Raw genomic sequence first — 19704 nt, forward strand, 5'->3', positions numbered from 1 at the left:
GTACTGTGGCTAAGACATTTTAATATACTTAAAGCCTGAAGCGACCGCCGTTTCAGGTCTTTAAGACGAGGTAACCACGTGAGCCTCGAGTCAAAAATGAGCCCCAGAAATCTCACCGTGTCTGTGAAAGTAGGAATAGTGTCCCTCAACCGCAACTCAGGAAAGGTTAAAATCGAACGAGAACGGTTAAAATGAACACATACAGACTTCTCGGCGGAAAACTGAAACCCACTCTTCTGCGCTCAGTCATCCAAACGCCTAATCGTAAGTTGCAACTGACGAGATGTCGTTGCAAGGCTTGAAGAAGAGCAGAACAAAGAGAAATCATCCACAAACAAAGAACACTGGACAGGACTTTTCACTATGGACGTAATGCTATTAATAGCGATGGCAAAGAGAGTCACACTTAAAACGCTACCCTGAGGGACACCATTCGCCTGCTCAAAGCGATCAGACAGGACGTCACCAATTCGGTATCTAAAATATCGTGGCGAGAGGAAAGACTGAATAAAAAGAGGAAGACAATCACGAAAACCCCAGTCGTGAAGCTGCTCCAGGATGAGACACCTCCAAGTAGTATCATAGGCCTTCTCGATGTCGAAAAATACACCTAGAAGGTGATGACAGTGAAGGAAAGCTTGTTGTATAGCCACCTCCAGGAGGGCAAGGTTATCGAAGGTGGAACGAAACCTCCTGAACCCACACTGAAAGCGACTAAGGAGTTGCCGGGATTCTAACATCCAGACAAGGTGGCGGTTGACCATCCGCTCCAAGGTCTTCCCTATGCAACTAGTGAGGGCAATACTACGGTAGCTACTTGGGCTCGTGCGGTCTTTCACAGGTTTTAAAAAAGGGATTAAAACTGCCTCACGCCACGCGTCAGGAAAGTGACCCGACGCCCAAATGTCATTAAAAACTGCGAGGAGGAGTTCTCTGTTGTGCATTGTGAGGTGCCATAGCATACTGTAGTGGATCCTGTCGTGACCAGGGGATGTGTCACGAGCTCCAGACAATGCAGAATCCAGCTCCCACATAGAAAATGGGCAGTTGTAAACTTCATGAGAGGTGGACTGGAAGTTCAGACTACATCTCTCAACAACCGCTCTATGGCGCTGGAAACCTGGATCCTGACTGGTTGTTGCAGTAACTGTGGCAAAATACGCCGCCATAGTCTGGGCAATGTCTCGCGGATCTGTGTGGAGAGTGCCGTTAGTCATTACAGCAGCTATGGGGCACCTCCCTCCTCTGCCAGAAATTCTCCCGATGGTCTCCCACACAATGGAACTTTTGGTGGAACGATTAATGGTGTTCAGGAACGTTTGCCACGACCTCTTCTTGCTCTCACGAATAATGCGGCGACATCTTGCCCTCGCCACCCGAAAGGCTGCAAGATTCGCAGCAGTCGGCCGACACTTGAACCGACGCAGAGCCGCACGCCTGGTCCTGATTGCAGAGCGGCATTCGGCACTCCACCAAGGCACAGGTGGCCTCTTCCGGTGGCCTGTGGACTGTGGAATGGATGCTGCAGCGGTGTGGTGGACCGTTTTGGTAATATGATCCACCCACACCTCAACATTCGCACAGTGTTCGAAGTGGGCCAACTGGCTATAAAGTGTCCAGTCAGCTCCACTGAGCACCCATCGTGGTGGTCTCCTTTCGGGCCCCACGCCATCTGGCAGGTGAATCCAGATTGGGAAATGATCACTGCCGTGCAAGTCAGCAACCACTTCCCAGTGAGCACTGGCGGCAAGAGCTGGAGAGCAAAGCGAGAGATCAATGGCAGAGAACGACCCAGTCGCCGTGCAGAAATGAGTACTCTGTCCTCCATTGAGCAAGTAGGCACAGGATGACAGAAGAAGCCTCTCAATCGCTCTACCCCTGGTGCAGGTAATTGCAGAGCCCCAAAGCACATTGTGGGCATTAAAATCATCACAAATAATGAATGGCTGGGGGAGCTGAGTAAGAAGGTCGGTGAGGGCCGCTTCATCAAGAGCATCATGTGGGGGCAAGTAAAGTGAACATAGAGTCAATGGATGACGCACGTGCACGGACACAGTGACGGCCTGTAAAGTCGTCGTAAGTGAGAGAGGCGAGGAGTGGTAATCCGTCCTGACGAAAATACCTACGCCTCCTCTAGCTCTCTCTCCATGCAGGTCGTCCTTTTTGTGGAGTGTATAGCTTCGTATCTCAGGGGAGTATGATGGATGGAAATATGTCTCCTGGAGACAGAGACACAGTGGTCTACCCTGAGAGAGTAGACGAAGTTCCTCCACATGCGTCCTGAACCCTTGCAAGTTCCACTGGAGTATGGGAGCCATCTATGTTGGGGGTAGCACCTTCATCCGGTCTCTCCGACGGGGCGGGGAGACCGCAGCAGGTGGAGGGGCAGGCGTGGGACGAGATGACTGCCCCACACATACGTCGTACTCCATCAACTCTGGGGAAGAGTCGGATGAAGCCTCACGTAAAACAACATCTGCATGGTCAGATGGTTTACCACGGGATTTGACCCGCTGTTGCTGCTGTACAGTAGCTTTCTGTGGTTTGGTGGACTTTGGGGGAGCTGATGTGGGAGTGGTAATTGGCGCACTGGGCTTGGGAACAACCACAGCTGTTGGAGGCGCGAGGGGCTAGACCAAGTTCGCCACTGTACCTTTGTCTGCCGTTCGAGTAGGGGCTACTGGCTCAAACACTGGCTGCGTTGCAAGAGCACTGACAGCTCCAGGTGTTAGTGCCAACACTCACCACCTCAGTCTGCGTTGAGGCATCGACTTTTGGAGTAGGCTTCTGTACCAGGGATGCAAAAGATATAGCAAATGTGGGAGGTTGCATCGACTCTCATTACCTGAAGTCAGGCCAGGTATCGAGGAGTGGGCCTTAATGCCCAACAGCCGGCGCAGACCATCTCAGACGACAGAAGAGGGAGTAAAACTGTTAAAGGAGCTTGTGAAAGAGGCCCAACAAGCTTTTTTGCTGCCTTTGATGACTCGACGATATTGCGCTCGGAGACGTTTGTAATTAATACAATTCGCCAGCGTAGGATAGCGGCGAAAGGTACGTAAAGCACATCTTCGAGCAAGGATAGCGTCCCTGCAAGCCTCACTCCACCAGGGGACGGAAACGCGACGTGAAGAAAATGTAGTACAAGGAATGGAACATTTGGCAGCATTGATGATAACAGCCGTGATGTATTCGACCTGACTGTCACAGCTGAGAAAATCTTGGTCCGGAAAGGTCGCCAGGGAGGAGTAAAATCCCCTCGAACAGGTGTCAGAAAGGACATACCACTTGAACCGACGGGCAAGAGTGGTAGAACAGATCGAGAGGTCCAAGTGGGTGTAGGTATGAGTAGAGTCTGAGAGGAAAGTCGGGGGGAGGCAGACAAGATCAAGATGGTTGAAAACATCCACCAAGAGGGAGCCTCTCTGACAGGATGCAGGAGAACCACAAAGGGGATGATGGGCATTGAAGTCGCCAAACAATAAAAACAGCGGAGGAAGCTGGGCTATCAGGTGCATCATGTCAACCCGACTAACTGCGGATGACAATGGAGTGTAGACAGTACAAACAGAAAAAGTAAAGGCAGAAAGAGTAATACGGACAGCTATTGCTTGGAGTGGGGTGATCAATGGGATGGGATGGTAATAGACATCGTCCCGAATGAGCAACATGACCCCATCATGAGCTGGAATACCGTCCACAGGGGTTAGGTCAGATCGCTCGGAGGTATAGTGAGTAACAGCAATACGGTCAGTTAGGGGTAACTTTGTTTCCTGGAGACCAATGACAAGCAGACAGTGCAGCCAGAGGAGCAGACGTAATTCCTCCTGATTAGATTCAATACCTCATGTTCCAATGTAACAGAAGAGCCATCGTGAATCAGAGAAAGGGGGAACGAAATGGGTGGAAAGCTGGTCACCTCGACGGCCGTGGAGGGCCAGGTATCGAGGGAACATCGCTACAACCGTCGGGAGGCGGATCCTGTTCCATCAAGTCGTCGCCAGCTGCGGCCACATTCCTGGGTTCCACAGGAAGGGCAACATCGTCCGCCGACGACAGGCCAGCTGAGCGCCTGGCAGCAGAGCATCCCGGCGAAACTGAGGACGTCTGGGAGCAGTGACTGTCTGATGGAGCATCAGACGAAACGCGGCGGGGTGGAGAGGGGGATAAAGACTTCTTCTTTGAGGCCTTCTTGGAAGACCGATGAGTCACAGGGATGGTGGGCTGTGGGGGCTGGACCCATTGAAAGTCCTCACGCTCAGAGTCCTTTTTGGAACGCCGGACCTCGGAAGCCGGGGTCCGTAACGTTTCCCCGATGGACGCTTGAGAAGAGGATCGCTTCTCAGGTGGAGGAGGAGGAGGAAGGGCGGCCCCTGGGGCAGAGGGGGCAGGGGCTGCGAGGGAGGAGGAATTGGAAGGGAGGGAGTTGGGAGGCGGAGGCATAGACCCCGGATGGGGTGAGGAGGCGGAGGGGGGACAGGATAGGGGTGAGGATATTGCGGAAGGAGTGGACACGTCCGAAGCAAACGACGTTGTCAACATCACAGGATGGAGGCGGTCATATTTCTTCTTGGCCTCAGAATAAGACAGACGGTCCAAGGTTTTCAATTCTTGTATCTTCTTCTCCTTCTGATATGCAGGGCAATCGAAAGATCTGAAATGTCCCTCACGAAGAGGACGTCCACAATCCCCAGAGGGGCTCAGCTTCACACCGTGACGACATGTGCCCAAAGCGCAGACATCGAAAGCATCGCATAGGAGGCGGGACGTAAGGCCGCACTTCGCACTGGTAGCACATCACCTTTACCTTCTCTGGGAGAACATCCCCCTCGAAGGCAAGGATAAAGGTCCCAGTATCGACGCGACGACCTTTGGGGCCGCGCTGGACTCGCCGGACGAAATGAATGCCATGGCACTCCAGGTTGGCCCTGAGCTCCTCATCAGATTGCAGCAGGAGGTCCCGATGGAAAATAATCCCGTGTCCTATTGAGCACCATCCCCTGCGTCCTATTAAGCACCAAATGTGGGACAATGGACACTGGGATGTCCCCTAGTCGGCCGCATGCCTGGAGCACCGCCAACTGTGTGGCGGAGGTGGTCTTTATGAGAATGGACCCCGAACGCATTTTACTAAGAGCCCAAATTTCTCCGAAGATATCCTCGGATATGCTCTACAGAGAACATGGGCTTTGAGGTGGCGAACGTCCCCCCATAGCGGGGGAAGTATTTCGCCCCAAGCCGGTGGGCCTGTCCTTCCTCCCAGGGAGTGGCCAAGGGGGGAAAGGCAGTAGTACCAGAACCAGAGACAGAGACAGAACCTGTCCTCTTAGAAGACGCAGCTGCGGAGCGACCTGATGCATGTTGACGTTTCATCTGCGAAACGTCCGCCCTGATACCACCCACTCTGACCAGGGGCTCTCCCCACGGGCGCCACCCAGCCTCACCAAGGGCCACCTGGCAGAATGACTTGTCGGGAGTCCTGATGCCCCAGGTAGACGGGCATCTACTCCTTGGCTTACGTGTGGAGGGTGCAGCTCAGGTATCGGCAGTACGATCCCTGTGTTGTCAGGGGGCTACAACCTAGAGGGTACATGATGGTCCCACCACAATGGGCTGGCTACCGTGCTGGATTTCGGATGCCATGGAAAGTCCATCATGATCGTAGGTGCAGATGGGACGCACTGTGAGCATAACTTGTGCAACCCATCAGGTGTTTAGGCCCAAATTGATGAACAGTGGGTGCAGTTATGACGCCGTTACGATGACGAGTGCCAAGGTCTTAGTGCACTGAGGACCGGTGATACACCACGTAAGGTGTCCTTCCCCAAAAGGCTCGTACTTCTGTAGAATTTTGAAAAATGGAGGTCAAACCCCAATGGGGACCATCACAATGAAGGCCGATATGGTTGAAACTCCTTTTAGTCACCTCTTATGACAGGCAGGAATACCTCGGGCCTATTTGTACCCCAGACCCGCAGGGGGAAGGGGGGGGGGGTGCGTTGTAACAGACACACACACTTGAGAGTGATCCAAAGCTTGAAGTTTCTTTGAAAGCAACCGTTACAAAAGTCTCATGTCTCAGAGATTGAAGGACAAAGATGTCCGTTTGAAAAGAAGACCACGACAGAGATATATGTAGGAGGGGAAGGAAGGGTGGAAAGGGAGGGAGGTTAATGACATTTATACAAAATGGAATTCAGAATGAAAATGGGAAAGAGGAATACTAAAAACAAACAAGAATTGTGAAAAAAATTCCACAGATAATCCTGGTATGCAGACATATAAAACTTCGCGTAATTCATGTCAAATGAAAACAAACCTTGTAAGATAACTATCCTGCTCAACAGAGGAAAAACGTGCAGCATACTGACTTCTGTTGGCCCAGTGGTTCGGCTTTCATTCTGTAGGGGACACCAACATACTGAGGTGGGCAAAGCTTCATAATAAGGATTGAGGAAGTTTCAGTACCTGACACAAACACTTCTACATCTACTTTCCACAAGCCACCTTACAGTGTGTGGTAAAGCAAGCACACGATCCCAATCCACCACGCAAATGAAAATCTGTATCAACTATTACAACGTAAATATTTAGGTGTAAAGGAGGCCATTCACCAAATACAACGTAAGTACTACAATGGTTAAATATCCTTCAGTGAATGTTAATGTCATGATCATTTCAAATGATAAACAATCTAAATTCGCACACACACACACACACACACACACACACACACACACACACACACACACACAACTTATCAAGAAAGCTGCACAATTACAAACCACAGTTTTGCACAGTCACCTGGCATTCATACTGACTAAATTAGTGAGTTTATATGAAGAGCAGATCAATTCACGACTTGCCACATCAGAAGTGGCTTATCTATACTCTAGCACTTAACAGTTTCCAATAACACTGCATCATGTGTGTAGTCTCTAAAAGTGTCTTGCATAGAGCCTTTATTTCCACACTGAGCAGTCGTTCCATATTTGTCTGTTCATTTGGAGTCCCTGTGGGCATTTGCTGCCGTGGTTCTTTGTTGTTGTTTTTTTATTTAGTTTGTAGTTATTGCCAACTGGTGAAGAATCATTTACAAGAAGAAAAATTGCACATCAATGAGATCGTGCAAAGGTAAAAAGTATCAAGAGATTCCAGTTGCACTGAGAATGAACTGCTCCATTTCGATGGTAGTAGTGATTCCCCGGACACCCACTAAGTAACAATTTTGAGTCATATGCAACAAATGGTACAACACATCTGTTTGGTTCAACAAGGGATGAAAATTCTTCATAAACTGAAGGCCTGCAAACACACAATTTAGCAACACATCTGAATGATTTGTGCATATGTTTCACAATTCACCTCCAGGCACAAATACAGATTATGGTGGAACAGCACATTTCTTTAATTTTTTCTACACCAAGACAAACACCAGTATCAGAGCATTCTCAATTGTACAGGCTGAAAGAACAGGGGTTTGAGGACTTTATATATCTTCATTGCTATTTGTCTGCTCTTGGCTCACATGAAAATACTGAAAATTAGTGACATTCTTGGGTGAAATTGTGTCCAGCAACAGTATTCAGTTAATTTTGAGAATGTTTAATTTTAATAATAACTCTGCTAGTAACAAAGCAAAAGGTTATTCAAGACCAGAAACATTTTTGATAAATTTTGTGTATTACCCACAGCACTGACTAAAGGCATTTGTTGTCAAAAGGGCAATTATCTTAGAAACAAAATATTCTGTCCAAACAAGGTTTGCAATAAAAATATTTGTACTGTGTGACTGGTTATGTTCTGGATTTTATTGTGTACACAGGCATTACACTGGAATCTGTCTTCAACAATTAGGTGAAAGTGGCAACACATATGAAAGTATATTTGGAACAGAGACGAACTTTCTATGTTGACAATTGGTATTCAAGCCCAGACCTACCCCTTTGGTTTCCCAACCATGGAACAACCACATGTGATACTGTTCATAGAAACTAGTGCAACCTCCTACACAAAGCAAACTGAAACAAAGAGAGTCACCCTTAATACCAGAGAAATATTCAAGACAGGACACACTGATAAAGATCGGTGAAAGAATCAAGAAACCACAATGTGATGGAGGCTTCAACTCCGGCGTAGGAGCAAGTTGACCACATTTTCAAGCTGTTAAGTAGAATAAGTAAGGAAGACTGAAGATGTACAAGTAGTTCTTTTTGCACAGGTGGCAGATAAATGTGCTCAGATTGCAAGATTTCCGTTTTCCTACAAGGACTTTTCAAAATGTTATTGACAGTCAACACTCACAGAAAGCTACAACAATGTATAGATGCACAGCTTGAAACAGGATGTGTGTATGGATGAAGAAAATAAAATATACTACTGTGTTGTTCCATGTTTTGAGATTAAAAACTGTATTAAAAAAATCCCAGTGCCAGTCAAAATCCCAATTTTAAAAAAAAGGATGAAAAACAAATACAGAAAGTTTTTTACTTTGAATCTACTCATCAGGTGAACAGGTTAACTTCTGCACTGAAACACACAAATGTCAAAAATTTCAGACAATTTTATATTTGTTTGGTATATGACATACAATAATTAGTGGTATACAATGCATCAATGAATCAAAGTCTTGCATAATTGTCTATTTCTGACAAGTAACTGTCATTCAGACACCAATAAAATATGTTCAGAAAACTTGATTATTTCCATTTTGAAAGTTGCCTAGGGAAATTTTTATTGGAGCTAAAATTGCTAGAAATGTAATAAATTTTCAAATAGTTTTATGGCACACAGATATCTTCTGTTGAAAGTTTTTTTTGCAGGAAAGTTACTGCACTGGTACAGATTAAGAATAATAGTTTGACACTTTAAATTGTGCAGCAATTATTTCGATTATGTATACAAAACTAAAATTTAAACATCACTGTTGTTAAAGATTTACACCAAATAAATTAACAAACAATGGAGCTGATACCCCTCAGTACACAAGTAACGGGTCAGAATACTGTTGCGGAAACAATGGAAAAAAAGCATGCCAAATTTAAACGAATGTAAAATCCCAAAATTAATGATCTTTTACAGAAGCTCAAAATTTAGTTGGTTGTTTTTGGGGAAGGAGACCAGACAGCGAGGTCATCGGTCTCATCGGATTAGGGAAGGACGGGGGAGGAAGTCGGCCGTGCCCTTTGAAAGGAATCATCCCGGCATTTGCCTGGAGTGATTTAGGGAAATCACGGAAAACCTAAATCAGGATGGCCGGACGCGGGATTGAACCGTCGTCCTCCCGAATGCGAGTCCAGTGTCTAACCACTGCGCCACCTCGCTCGGTCGAAATTTAGTGCAGACTTCATTATGAGACGATTATAATAGTTTCCACAATGAAACTGTCTCAAAACCTAGCACAAAATCCAAAGATATTCTAGTCCTACTTAAAGTATGCTAGCTGCACAAGAGAATAAATGCCTTCTCTCTGCAATGGCAATGGAAACACTACTGGTGCCAGTGCTACTAAAGCAAAGTTACTAAAAGCAGCCTTCCACAATTCCTTCACCACAGAAGACTAAGTAAATATTGCAGAATTCAAGTCAAGAACAGCTGCCAACATGAGTTACTTAAAAGTATGTATCCTCAGATAGTGAAGCAATTTAAATCACTTAACAAAAGCAAGTCTTCTGGTTCAGACTGTATACCAATTAGATATGCTGATGCAGTATCTCCATACTCAATCATATACAGCCACTTGCTCATGAAAAATCCATACCAAAAGACTGCAAAGTTACACAGGTCACACTAATATTCAAAAAAGGCAATAGGAGTAATCCTATAAATTACAGGCACATATCATTAACATCAATATGCATCAGGATTTTGGAACATATACTGTTTCAATTACCTCAAAGAGAACAGTCTATTGACACACAGTCAACACAGATTTAGGAACAGGGCATATACGCGGACAAGGAAAAAAATTCCTGGATCTCCCGGTTCAAAACACATTTTCTCCCAGGTGAAAATACTCCTTTTGCATGTTAAGTGACAGTATACTTTCTGTTGCAACTGTAAACCTTACCAATCCTTTGACTGGATATGGTTTTATACAGCAGTGTAGAATTTCTCAGTACTTTAGAAAACGAAACTCGGGAGAAGTAACACGTTTTGGAAAGATCTTCGATGTGCAGCAACATGTACACCGTATGTTTTCGCATTACGAAAGTATAAATTCAAATTCAACCAAAAGGAAAAGCTAATGGTTTAAGTTAATTTACATAGTGTTACTGCAAGAAAAGCAAAGCTCTCACATATAATGTTGATCTGTTTAGCGCATGTTTCACTTTAAGATACATCACACAAATATACCAGTAAAATTTTTAGCACCGACAAATCTCTGATCTTCTGGGCTCGAAATTCTTCCAAATGGCTCGTCATCAAAGAGTTGATTTTTGAATGAGAACAAACGCTATGTGAATTAAGAAATTCATCGTACATTCTCACACATAGTTCATCTTGCGTAAAAGGAAATTTACCTGGAAAACAATGGTTTTTGACTCACAATTCCCAATATTTTCCTGTGACCTGTCGAAAATAGATTCATTTCAGCAGTGTCAGAGAGAGTCAGATAAGAGGCATCACTGTACTTACGCAGCTACAGCGACGTAAGAAGCCAGTATGTTCGTACATGTAAAACATTAGAAGATCTTTCTTACATTTTGTCATAAAAGAAACAAGACATTAGAGGATACTCCAAGAGCGTCGGAATTTCATGAACCATACTAAAATGCATAGTTCACCTTAAAGCGCGCATTCGTATGTCCAGATTCCCAATGACGTAGGCCTCAACCTGATATTAAGCTTTTCAGTGTGGTTTTCGGGACAGAAATTTTCTTGGAGTACCAGTACTGTTTGGTTCTTTATTATGGCATTGTGCCATACTTGCTAGAAGATGAAAATTTGCACTTGAAATGCAGCAAACAGTTGAAACTAGCCAATAATGTGGAATTAAACACTTCATTTCAAATAAATTTACTGCTTCAGCAGGAAAGCTTAATAAAAGCCAAATTTCTTTAGCAAACCAACAAAAATAACTTTATTGTTCTGCAACACAATTAATGCTCGACTGTCAGAAAGGTGGAAACAAAACAAAATCTGAAACCTCTAACACATTTTAGCCTTCCATAATTATGTGAATGTATTTTAATTCACTTGATAGCTCCAAGCCACAGAAATCCGTCTTTTTTTCATCTGATGGGAAAGCAGTAAAAGAAGAGGAGACAGAAAAATCACTAAATGTAAACATGGGTCACGTGGAGACTCCACCCCCCCCCCCCCCCCCACTGTAACTCAGACCGCTCTGCACATCAGAACATAATAATAATAATAAATTTTATAAAAAAAAAGAAAACGCAATTAATACTGGATAGGATTATTTGTAACCTGGAGAACAAGAAGTCCTCAGAAAATCTGGAGTCTTTATTGCCTATTAGCTAGTAACTTGCTCTTCTGTGTGACATAAAATTAAATATAGGATACCCAAACCCTAATGAAAAAGCTGTTAATACAAATAGTACCCAAGACTGGTGTAGTTTCTCGATCTGATTACATCTATTTTGTCATTGTGTGCTGCATAAAATTGTTGCAGCAATTGTAACACACAGCAAATAAGTGAGACTGTTTTGGCAATAATGATCATTTTTATAGTATGACAATATAATTCACGAAGTACAAATACAAAATACCTATTTGGCCTAATACAATCAAAAAGCTTTATGTTAGGAAATAGTTTAATATTTCATTCATACACTCCAGATTCTCATGCAAGAGGCCAAAAAGTAGTAGAATCAACAACATAAACAAGCAGCAGTTGGCGTTTACTGGTTCGGCTTTATTCCGCTCAGCTCGTATAGCCCCGTCCCGTTTTGTCTGCAGGAAAGTTCATTTCTAAATGTGACGAGGATTCCCCTGACAGAAACACCACATACACTATGTACACATTCAAAAATCAACTTATAATTCATTCAGAAATCAACATAGAATGTGTTCAAAAACGTCAAAAAAACCAGCAGGGGTGTGTTTCAAAATCTTACGAATAATCAATAGACCAACGTACGCTGGATGCTAGGTGCTTTGTGAAACAAGATTTTTTTTTCTTCTAGAATATGAATTTGACCCCTCCCCCGAAATTGCCTCGGTTGCCCCCCTCCCCCCCCCCACTAGATCCAGGCCCGCTGTGCACGTGTGAATCTGGCAGCTTGGGTGCACCAGTAAAATTTTTCCGAGTACCCCATGCAGCTGGTTGCTGCTTCCACAGCCAACAGCCACTTTTTTGTAACCAGAAGTAGGAGAAAACATTACTCATAGACGACTCAACTGCGTGTGTGCATGAGCCCGCTTGAAACTGCATAAATGACTAATGTAAACTGTTGTGACATCACGCTCATCGGAGGCAATTTGTTGTTATGAAGCATTTTATAGTCTTGCTAAAGCCTTTGACAAATTTTGTTGTTGGCAGATGCTTGTACATGCACTGTATTATTTTATATGGCACATTTCCTTTGCAATTTAAGTTGTATTTTCATTTTTTTCTCTCATTCATGTTTTAATGCTGCAGTATTATTCTGCAGTAGAGGGATACAGTAATATCCTTTGTTAGAGTATTGGTTCTTACCAATCAAAATCACAAAAATTTAACTGAAAACTAAAACAACAAAGAATTCCCGAAGTTCTAAAAAATTCCAAGGTTTGTCCCATATCTACCGGGTCATATACACCCTGAGGAAACATCGTCTCATGAAACACAAATAGCTCTTTACCGATTTGAAGTGCCAAGTGTTACTGACAAAGGATTTCAAATAGATTCCCAATTTTTGGCTTTCCAGGAGGCTTTTGACGCTGTACCTCACAAGTGGCTTGTAATCAAATTGTGTGCTTCTGCAAATCCTCTCAGTAATGCGGCTGGATTTGTGATTCCCTGTCACAGTAGTAACATTTCATAGTGGTTTCACTGTATAGGTCAGGAATCCACTACACACAGGAGGCGACCATACGGCTAGCAGGGGCTGTGTCATGTGGACTGTTCAGTTTTCTAGGTTAGAGGTCTCCGGTAAACACAAAAAGGGCTTCAGTCACAAAGGGTGCAGGCCGAACACAGGAAGAGTGTAGATACAGGAACCATCGGTATAACAATTGCAAATTTTCTTAGCTGTGTTGGGAAGTACCAGAGCTCTGAGCGCTAAGAGGAAGCACTGGTGCTCAAATTGTTATGGGCACTGAAAGCTGGCTAAAGCCAGAGATAAGTTCAGCCAAAATTTTTGTGAAGAACCGAATGTTGTTCCGAAAAGGATAGGCTAAACACAGTTGGCGGGGACGTGTTTGTTGTTGTTCGTAGTAGTTTACCTTGTGGCAAAATTGAAGTAGACAGTTCCCGTGAATTAGTATGGGCAGAGGTCATTCTTGGCGACCTGAATTGAATAATAACTGGATCCTTTTACTGACCTCCCAATTCATATAATGCAATTCCTGAAAGGTTCAAAGTAAACTTGAGTTTGACTTCAAACACGTACCTGACTCATACAATTATAAATGGTGACAACTTTAATTTACACTCGATAGGTTGGCAAAAATACACGTTTAATTCCGGAGCTAGGCATAAAACTTCATCCGAAATTGTGCTAAATGCATTCTCTGAAAATTATTTCAAGCAGTTAGTTCATGAGGCCACGCAAATAGTAAACGTTTGTGAAAACACACTTGAACAAATAATCCGAGATAATAAAGAGCATCAAGACGTATACAGGAACTGGTGAACACGCGGTTGTCGTAGCGAGATTGAGTATTGTAACCCACAAATCCTCCAAAAATAAATGAAAAATGTACCTACTCAAAAAGCAGATAAAAATTCACTTGATGCCTTCCTGAGAGATGATCTCCACTCCTTCCAAATTAACAATGTAGGTGTAGACCAGATGTGGCTTGAATGCAAAGAAATATTATCGGCAGCAATTGAGAGATTTATACCAAATAAATTAACTAACAATGAAGCTGATCATCCTTGGTACACAAAATGGATCAGAACGTTGTTGCAGAAACAATGAAAAAACATGCCAAATTTAAACAGACGCAAAATCTCTAAGATTGGCAATATTTTATAGAAGCTCAAAATTTAGCACGGACTTCAACGTGAGATGCTTATAATAGTTTCCAGAACAAAACTGTCTCGAAACCTGGCAGAAAATTAAAAGAGATTTTGGTTGTATGTGAAGTATGCTAGTGGCAAGACACAGTCAATACCTTCTCTGCACGACAGCAATGGAGATACTATCAAAGACAGTGCTGCCAAAGCAGAGATACTAAACACAGTGTTCTGAAATTCCTTCACCAAAGGAGATGAGGTAAATATTCCAGAATTCGAATCAAGAACAGCTGCCAACATGAGTAACATAGAAGTAGATATCCTCGGAGTAGTGAAGCAACTTAAATCACTTAAAAGCAAGTCTTCCTGTCCAGATTGTATACCAGTTAGGTTCCCTGCAGAGTATGCCGATACAATAGCTCCATACTTTATCATTTACACTCATTCGCTCGATGAAAGATCCATACCTGAAGACTGGAAAATTGCACAGGTCACACCAATATTCAAGAAAGGTAGTAGGAGTAATCCACTAAATTACAGGTCCATATCATTAACGTCAATATGCAGCAGGAGTTTGGAACATATATTGTGTTTGAACATTATCAACTACATCGAAGAAAATGGTCTATTGACACACAGTCATCATCACGGATTTAGAAAGCATAGTTCTTGTGAAACACAACTAGCTCTTTACTTGCACTAAGTGTTGAGTGCTATTGACAAGCGATATCAAACTGATTTCGTATTTTTGGATTTCCGGAAGGCTTTTGACACTGTACCACACAAGCAGCTTGTAATGAGGTTGTGTGCTTATGGAATATCGTCTTGGTTATGTGACTGGATTCGTGATATGCTGTCAGAGAGGTCACAGTTCGTAGTAACTGATGGAAAGTCATTGTGTAAAACAGAAGCGATTTATAGCATTCTCAAAGGTAGTGCTATAGGCCCTTTGCTGTTCCTTATCTATGTACATGATTTGGGAGACAATCCGAACAGCCATCTTAAGTTGTTTGCAGATTATGCTATTGTTTATCGTCTAGCAGTAAAGTCATCAGAGGATTAACAAAATTACAAACTGATTTAGAAGAGATATCTGTGTGGTGTGAAAATTGGCAATTGACCCTTAATAATGAAGTGTGAGGTCATTCATAAAAGTGCTTTATTGGCAGAACACTTAGAAGATGCAACAGATCTATTGAAGAGACTGTCTATACCATGCTTGTCTGTCCTCTTTTGGAGTACAGCCACACGGTATGGGATCCATACCAGATAGGATACATCGAGAAAGTTCAAAGAACAGCAGCATGTTTTGTATTATCTAGAAATAGGAGAAAGAGTGTCATGGACATGATACAGGATTTCGGGTGGACATCATTAAAACAAAAGAGTTTCTTGTCCAGGTGGTATCGTCCTACGAATTTTCAATCACCAAATTTCTCCTCCAAATGCAAAAAGATTTTGTTCACACCGACCTATATAGGGAGAAACCATCATCATCATCATCATCATCATTATAAAATAAGGGAAATCAGAGCTCGCACGGAAAGATACGTGTTCATTTTTTTTGCGCGATGTTCGAGAGTGGAATAGTACAAAATTATTGTGAGGGTAATTCCATGAACTCTCTGCCAGGTACTTAAGTGTGATTTGCAGAGTATCCGTGTGTATGTAGATGAAAGAAAGCTCAGCTGCACACTATCTCACTTGTTATTGATCATACATGACAGAAACATCAGTGCCTTATTAACATTATTTACACAGTGCTCACCACTTAACACTTACTACAGAGAATATCTTTGCTTGTGACTAAATACTCAAATTTGCTAAAATTTAAGAAAAACATCTTACAGGAAATTACAAAACAGATCTCATGAAACTAACTAAAGCAGCATGAAAAGTTCTTGCTATAGTTCACAGTAAGTGTTGGTACATTAAAGTGGTATAACAGATGGTCAAGTATATTCCTTTTGAAATAATGGTGTGCACATAAGAAGGTGGGTGGTGGGGTGATGCACAATGGAAATATGCAGTTAACATGTGATGCTTCATCAAATAAGATCATTCCAGCTGTAGCACGTGCTTGGAACATGTTATATTGGTTTTCATTTTAGTTTAGGTATGGCGAGGATACTTAGCCACAATAGTGTTCACTAGGGATGGCTTAAAAAAAAAGGCAACTATTAAGCCAAGAACAGATCGCAGTACATTTCTGAGTATGTAAATTATTCTAGGCAGAGTCAGAAGCAGAAACAGAGGCCTGCTGTGGCATTTACCAGAGTTGCCAGTAAGTAGGGCACACAGCACCTGCGATGTATGTTTTGCGACAGACATAGCACACTGGCAACTGTACAAAAAAAAAAAAAAAATCCACCATCCTTCTACGTGCAGAATGCATCATGCAACCTCCTCTTAGTAGCACATCACTATAACAAAGTCATAACAGGAGATTTTGACAAACAAAAACACTAAGCAAGCATGGGTTATAGGGAAGAGCAAGGAACAATGAACTGTTTAGGAGAATAAAATTTAACTCAGAACCCAGAAAACAATTTCAATGACTGAGTTTGTGCAGTAATTCATCTGAACAGCAACTTCAAAGTCAATAACTTTAAGCATCCAAATACCTTACACAATCCCTGATTTAAGCTTTATAAGAAATGATCAAACACAAAGCAACAAACGGAAGAGCCACTGTACCCTATAGAAAATGCTCAGTACAAGGGAAGGTAGGTCATGGGTGTAACTCAGTCCCAGTGCACGGATTTTGCAAACAACTAGACAGATTGCCGATAACAACAATGGGGCCAACACAACAAGGGACAAGACAAACTGCAGTAGTTTAAGGGTTAATTATTACTAGCTACCTAATAACATTTATGTTCCTTGAGATCACAGGAGAAGCCTTGTATCCCACCTGAGCACAATGCAACATTTGATGGTGATACAGTGGTTGGACATAAGGGGGAAGAAAAGGGTTTGAGAATTATTTAGGGACTGATGTGTCCTTTCATTAAGCAGTAAACCTGTACAACAGGGTTGATATTTGTCGAATATTTGCTGCATTCTTCATACTATTATTAAATAGGCTATGCACAAGATCACTTTGACTGGTACCATCACCGCTACGGGACCCACCACTACAGTTGTTCTGCTATATACGAACAGCTTCATGCATGCAAGTTTCAAACCAATCACAATAGAGAAAAAAATCTGACTTTGATGATTTAAAAACTGTCAATTGCTGAACTAGACTATTTACCAACTACCACACAGAGGTGCTGCCAACATGGCAGGCATCTGCTAAAACCGTTTTTACATGGGATAACACAGGACAAAAAAATTATACAGAAAATAAGATACATTCCACCATATTTTACAGTGCACTATGGTGGGTACACACATACAAGTTGTGATTTCAAATCAAGGTTAACTGAGAAAAGATACTTATGCACTACAATAATTTAAGATTAAATTATGTAAAGATGCACAATGAATTTAAAAAATGCAACTCTGCCCAAGTAATTGATTTTATGGATAAACGTAACAGAAGTACGGTGCGGATCTTCTGTGTATCTCACTTACAAGGCATGAATGTATCTTATACTACAATGTTTTGTTTTTGCATTATTAATGTACCACTTATATCCTACAAGCTCAAAGTGAAGAGCATGAAATGTGCTAACTATTAATAGATTAATGTCCAATACTACAAACCCCTTCTACAAACTCTACTCTACAAAATTTTTCTTTTCCTGGTCCATGTGTTTTACTACAGGAAAAATGTTCTACATTTTTAGCAAAATGCGAAGTTCCTGTTTAGTTACATGTAGTAATAGTAATTTAAGACTGAAAATTTTGATGGAAATACGCCAAAATTGCGCTATATCTCTTACGTTAACTGAAAACTAATTCCCTATCAATAAAAATTCAGACAATATATAATTGCATTAAATGGCTTCAGTAATATTTGTGTTACTTCAGTTACTACAAGAGATATTACAATCAGCAAAATGCTCCTCTTGCTTCCACATGCAACTGATATCATTTTCACCAGTTTTTCTGTGGTGTCACAGATGCCACACTTCACAGCAGAAAAGTTTAGTTTCCAGTGTACCTACCTTGCTCTTGCTAGAAGAAAGAGTAAGGAGATCGTCAGACAAGTCCAAGGTATCTCTTTGCAGAAGACTGAAGATGTAGCGGGTATAAACCACTGCATCAATGCCACGAGCTTCAAGCTGCTCGTCAAGCCAGTCCTGGACAGTAGAGGGCATTGACACCAGCTGTGGATACTTCATGCTACTCTAATCCTGAAAATGAATATATACAGTAGCATTATACTGATGAGAACGTAGGGCCTGTGTTAAACAGGAAAAATTTGTAAGTTTAGTGTGCGTGAGTGTGTGTGTGTGTGTGTGTGTGTGTGGAGGGGGGGGGGGGGGCGTGCAGTGCATTTAGTATGGGTTGGCTACTCCACAACATGTTCATTATAGGTGAGTTATGCACAGATCTGGGGCCTCATCGCAAGAATGTATCAAAATGATATGCACTCCTTTATAAACTGAGAAGTGAGTTCATTCAAAGCCCTATGCAGTCAAATGAAGCCCAAAACCTTAGTACAATATAAATGTAACAATACAGTCTCAGGCTTTTAGAAGGTTTACTAAATCACACTTTACATACAAAACAAAATATGAAAAGCTATGTAATTTCAGGATGTATGCAGCCAATTCAAGGACAAGGCAGTGAGTTTTATGAATTGGGTAGTAGATACATTAAGCTGCAAAAGCATATTTCGTATTGCTTCAACCCACAAGGTCAGAGATTAAAAATTTGTGGGATATGTGACTACCGGAGGCAGTGAAGAAAGAAGATTCCTTGTTAGAAAGAAACCTGTGTGAGTATGAAGCTCAGATGATACAGGAACAATTTAAAAGTGCTTAGTCATTGGTGAATTGAAACAGGAATTCATGGATGGCGAGGTGGGGGGTGGGGGGGGTGGGGGGGACGACATAGCAATCATGCCTTCAAGGTACTGACAAAAGTATTTAAGAATATTATGCAGCCAATCAGCTTCGAGCAATGCACTGTCAACAAGTTAGTATTAGTCAGCACTATGTAACCATGAGGGTGACACTTTATTCAGTAGTTGCACACTATAAAAAACACTAAATATCAAGGTTATGGACAGGGTTACTGTTGTTGTTAACACCTAACATATTATAGACTTGAAAAACCAAGACAGTGACGAAAAACAGGAGTCTTCAGCTGGGACAAAAATGAATCACAGGATGCACAATATAAAAGAGACCATCACATTAAATTTATTGTCTTTGCCAGATCTCAAATAAACCTTTGCCTACAGAACTAACTTAGACCTTGTGCTACATTAGGGGTCAGCCTGTCATCACAATGCTCCTGACACATTCACTGGCTTCATCACCTCACAACGAAACTATCACCTCCTAACCTAAACCTTTGGATACACTGCAAACCTTCAGTCATCATAACCTTAACTTGAAAAAATAACACCAACAATGTCAAAGCAGGATGACAGCAATGGACACAACAGACAATTATTT

General features: G+C 42.5%; 1 protein-coding gene across 2 annotated transcripts in view; it reads right to left on the reverse strand.

The window, feature by feature from the left end:
- The window catches only part of LOC124616026, an 86271-nt gene that overhangs the window by 47321 nt on the left and 19246 nt on the right, over positions 1–19704 (reverse strand). For both annotated transcript variants that reach the window (XM_047144255.1, XM_047144247.1), the window contains exon 3: positions 18244–18432. In XM_047144255.1, coding sequence (XP_047000211.1) covers positions 18244–18420 — 177 coding nt within the window. In that variant the 5' untranslated portion in view covers positions 18421–18432. The remainder of the gene's footprint in view (positions 1–18243; positions 18433–19704) is intronic.

The sequence above is a fragment of the Schistocerca americana genome, chromosome 1 (genome assembly GCF_021461395.2).
Source record: "Schistocerca americana isolate TAMUIC-IGC-003095 chromosome 1, iqSchAmer2.1, whole genome shotgun sequence".
In the NCBI taxonomy this organism is placed as follows: domain Eukaryota; kingdom Metazoa; phylum Arthropoda; class Insecta; order Orthoptera; family Acrididae; genus Schistocerca; species Schistocerca americana.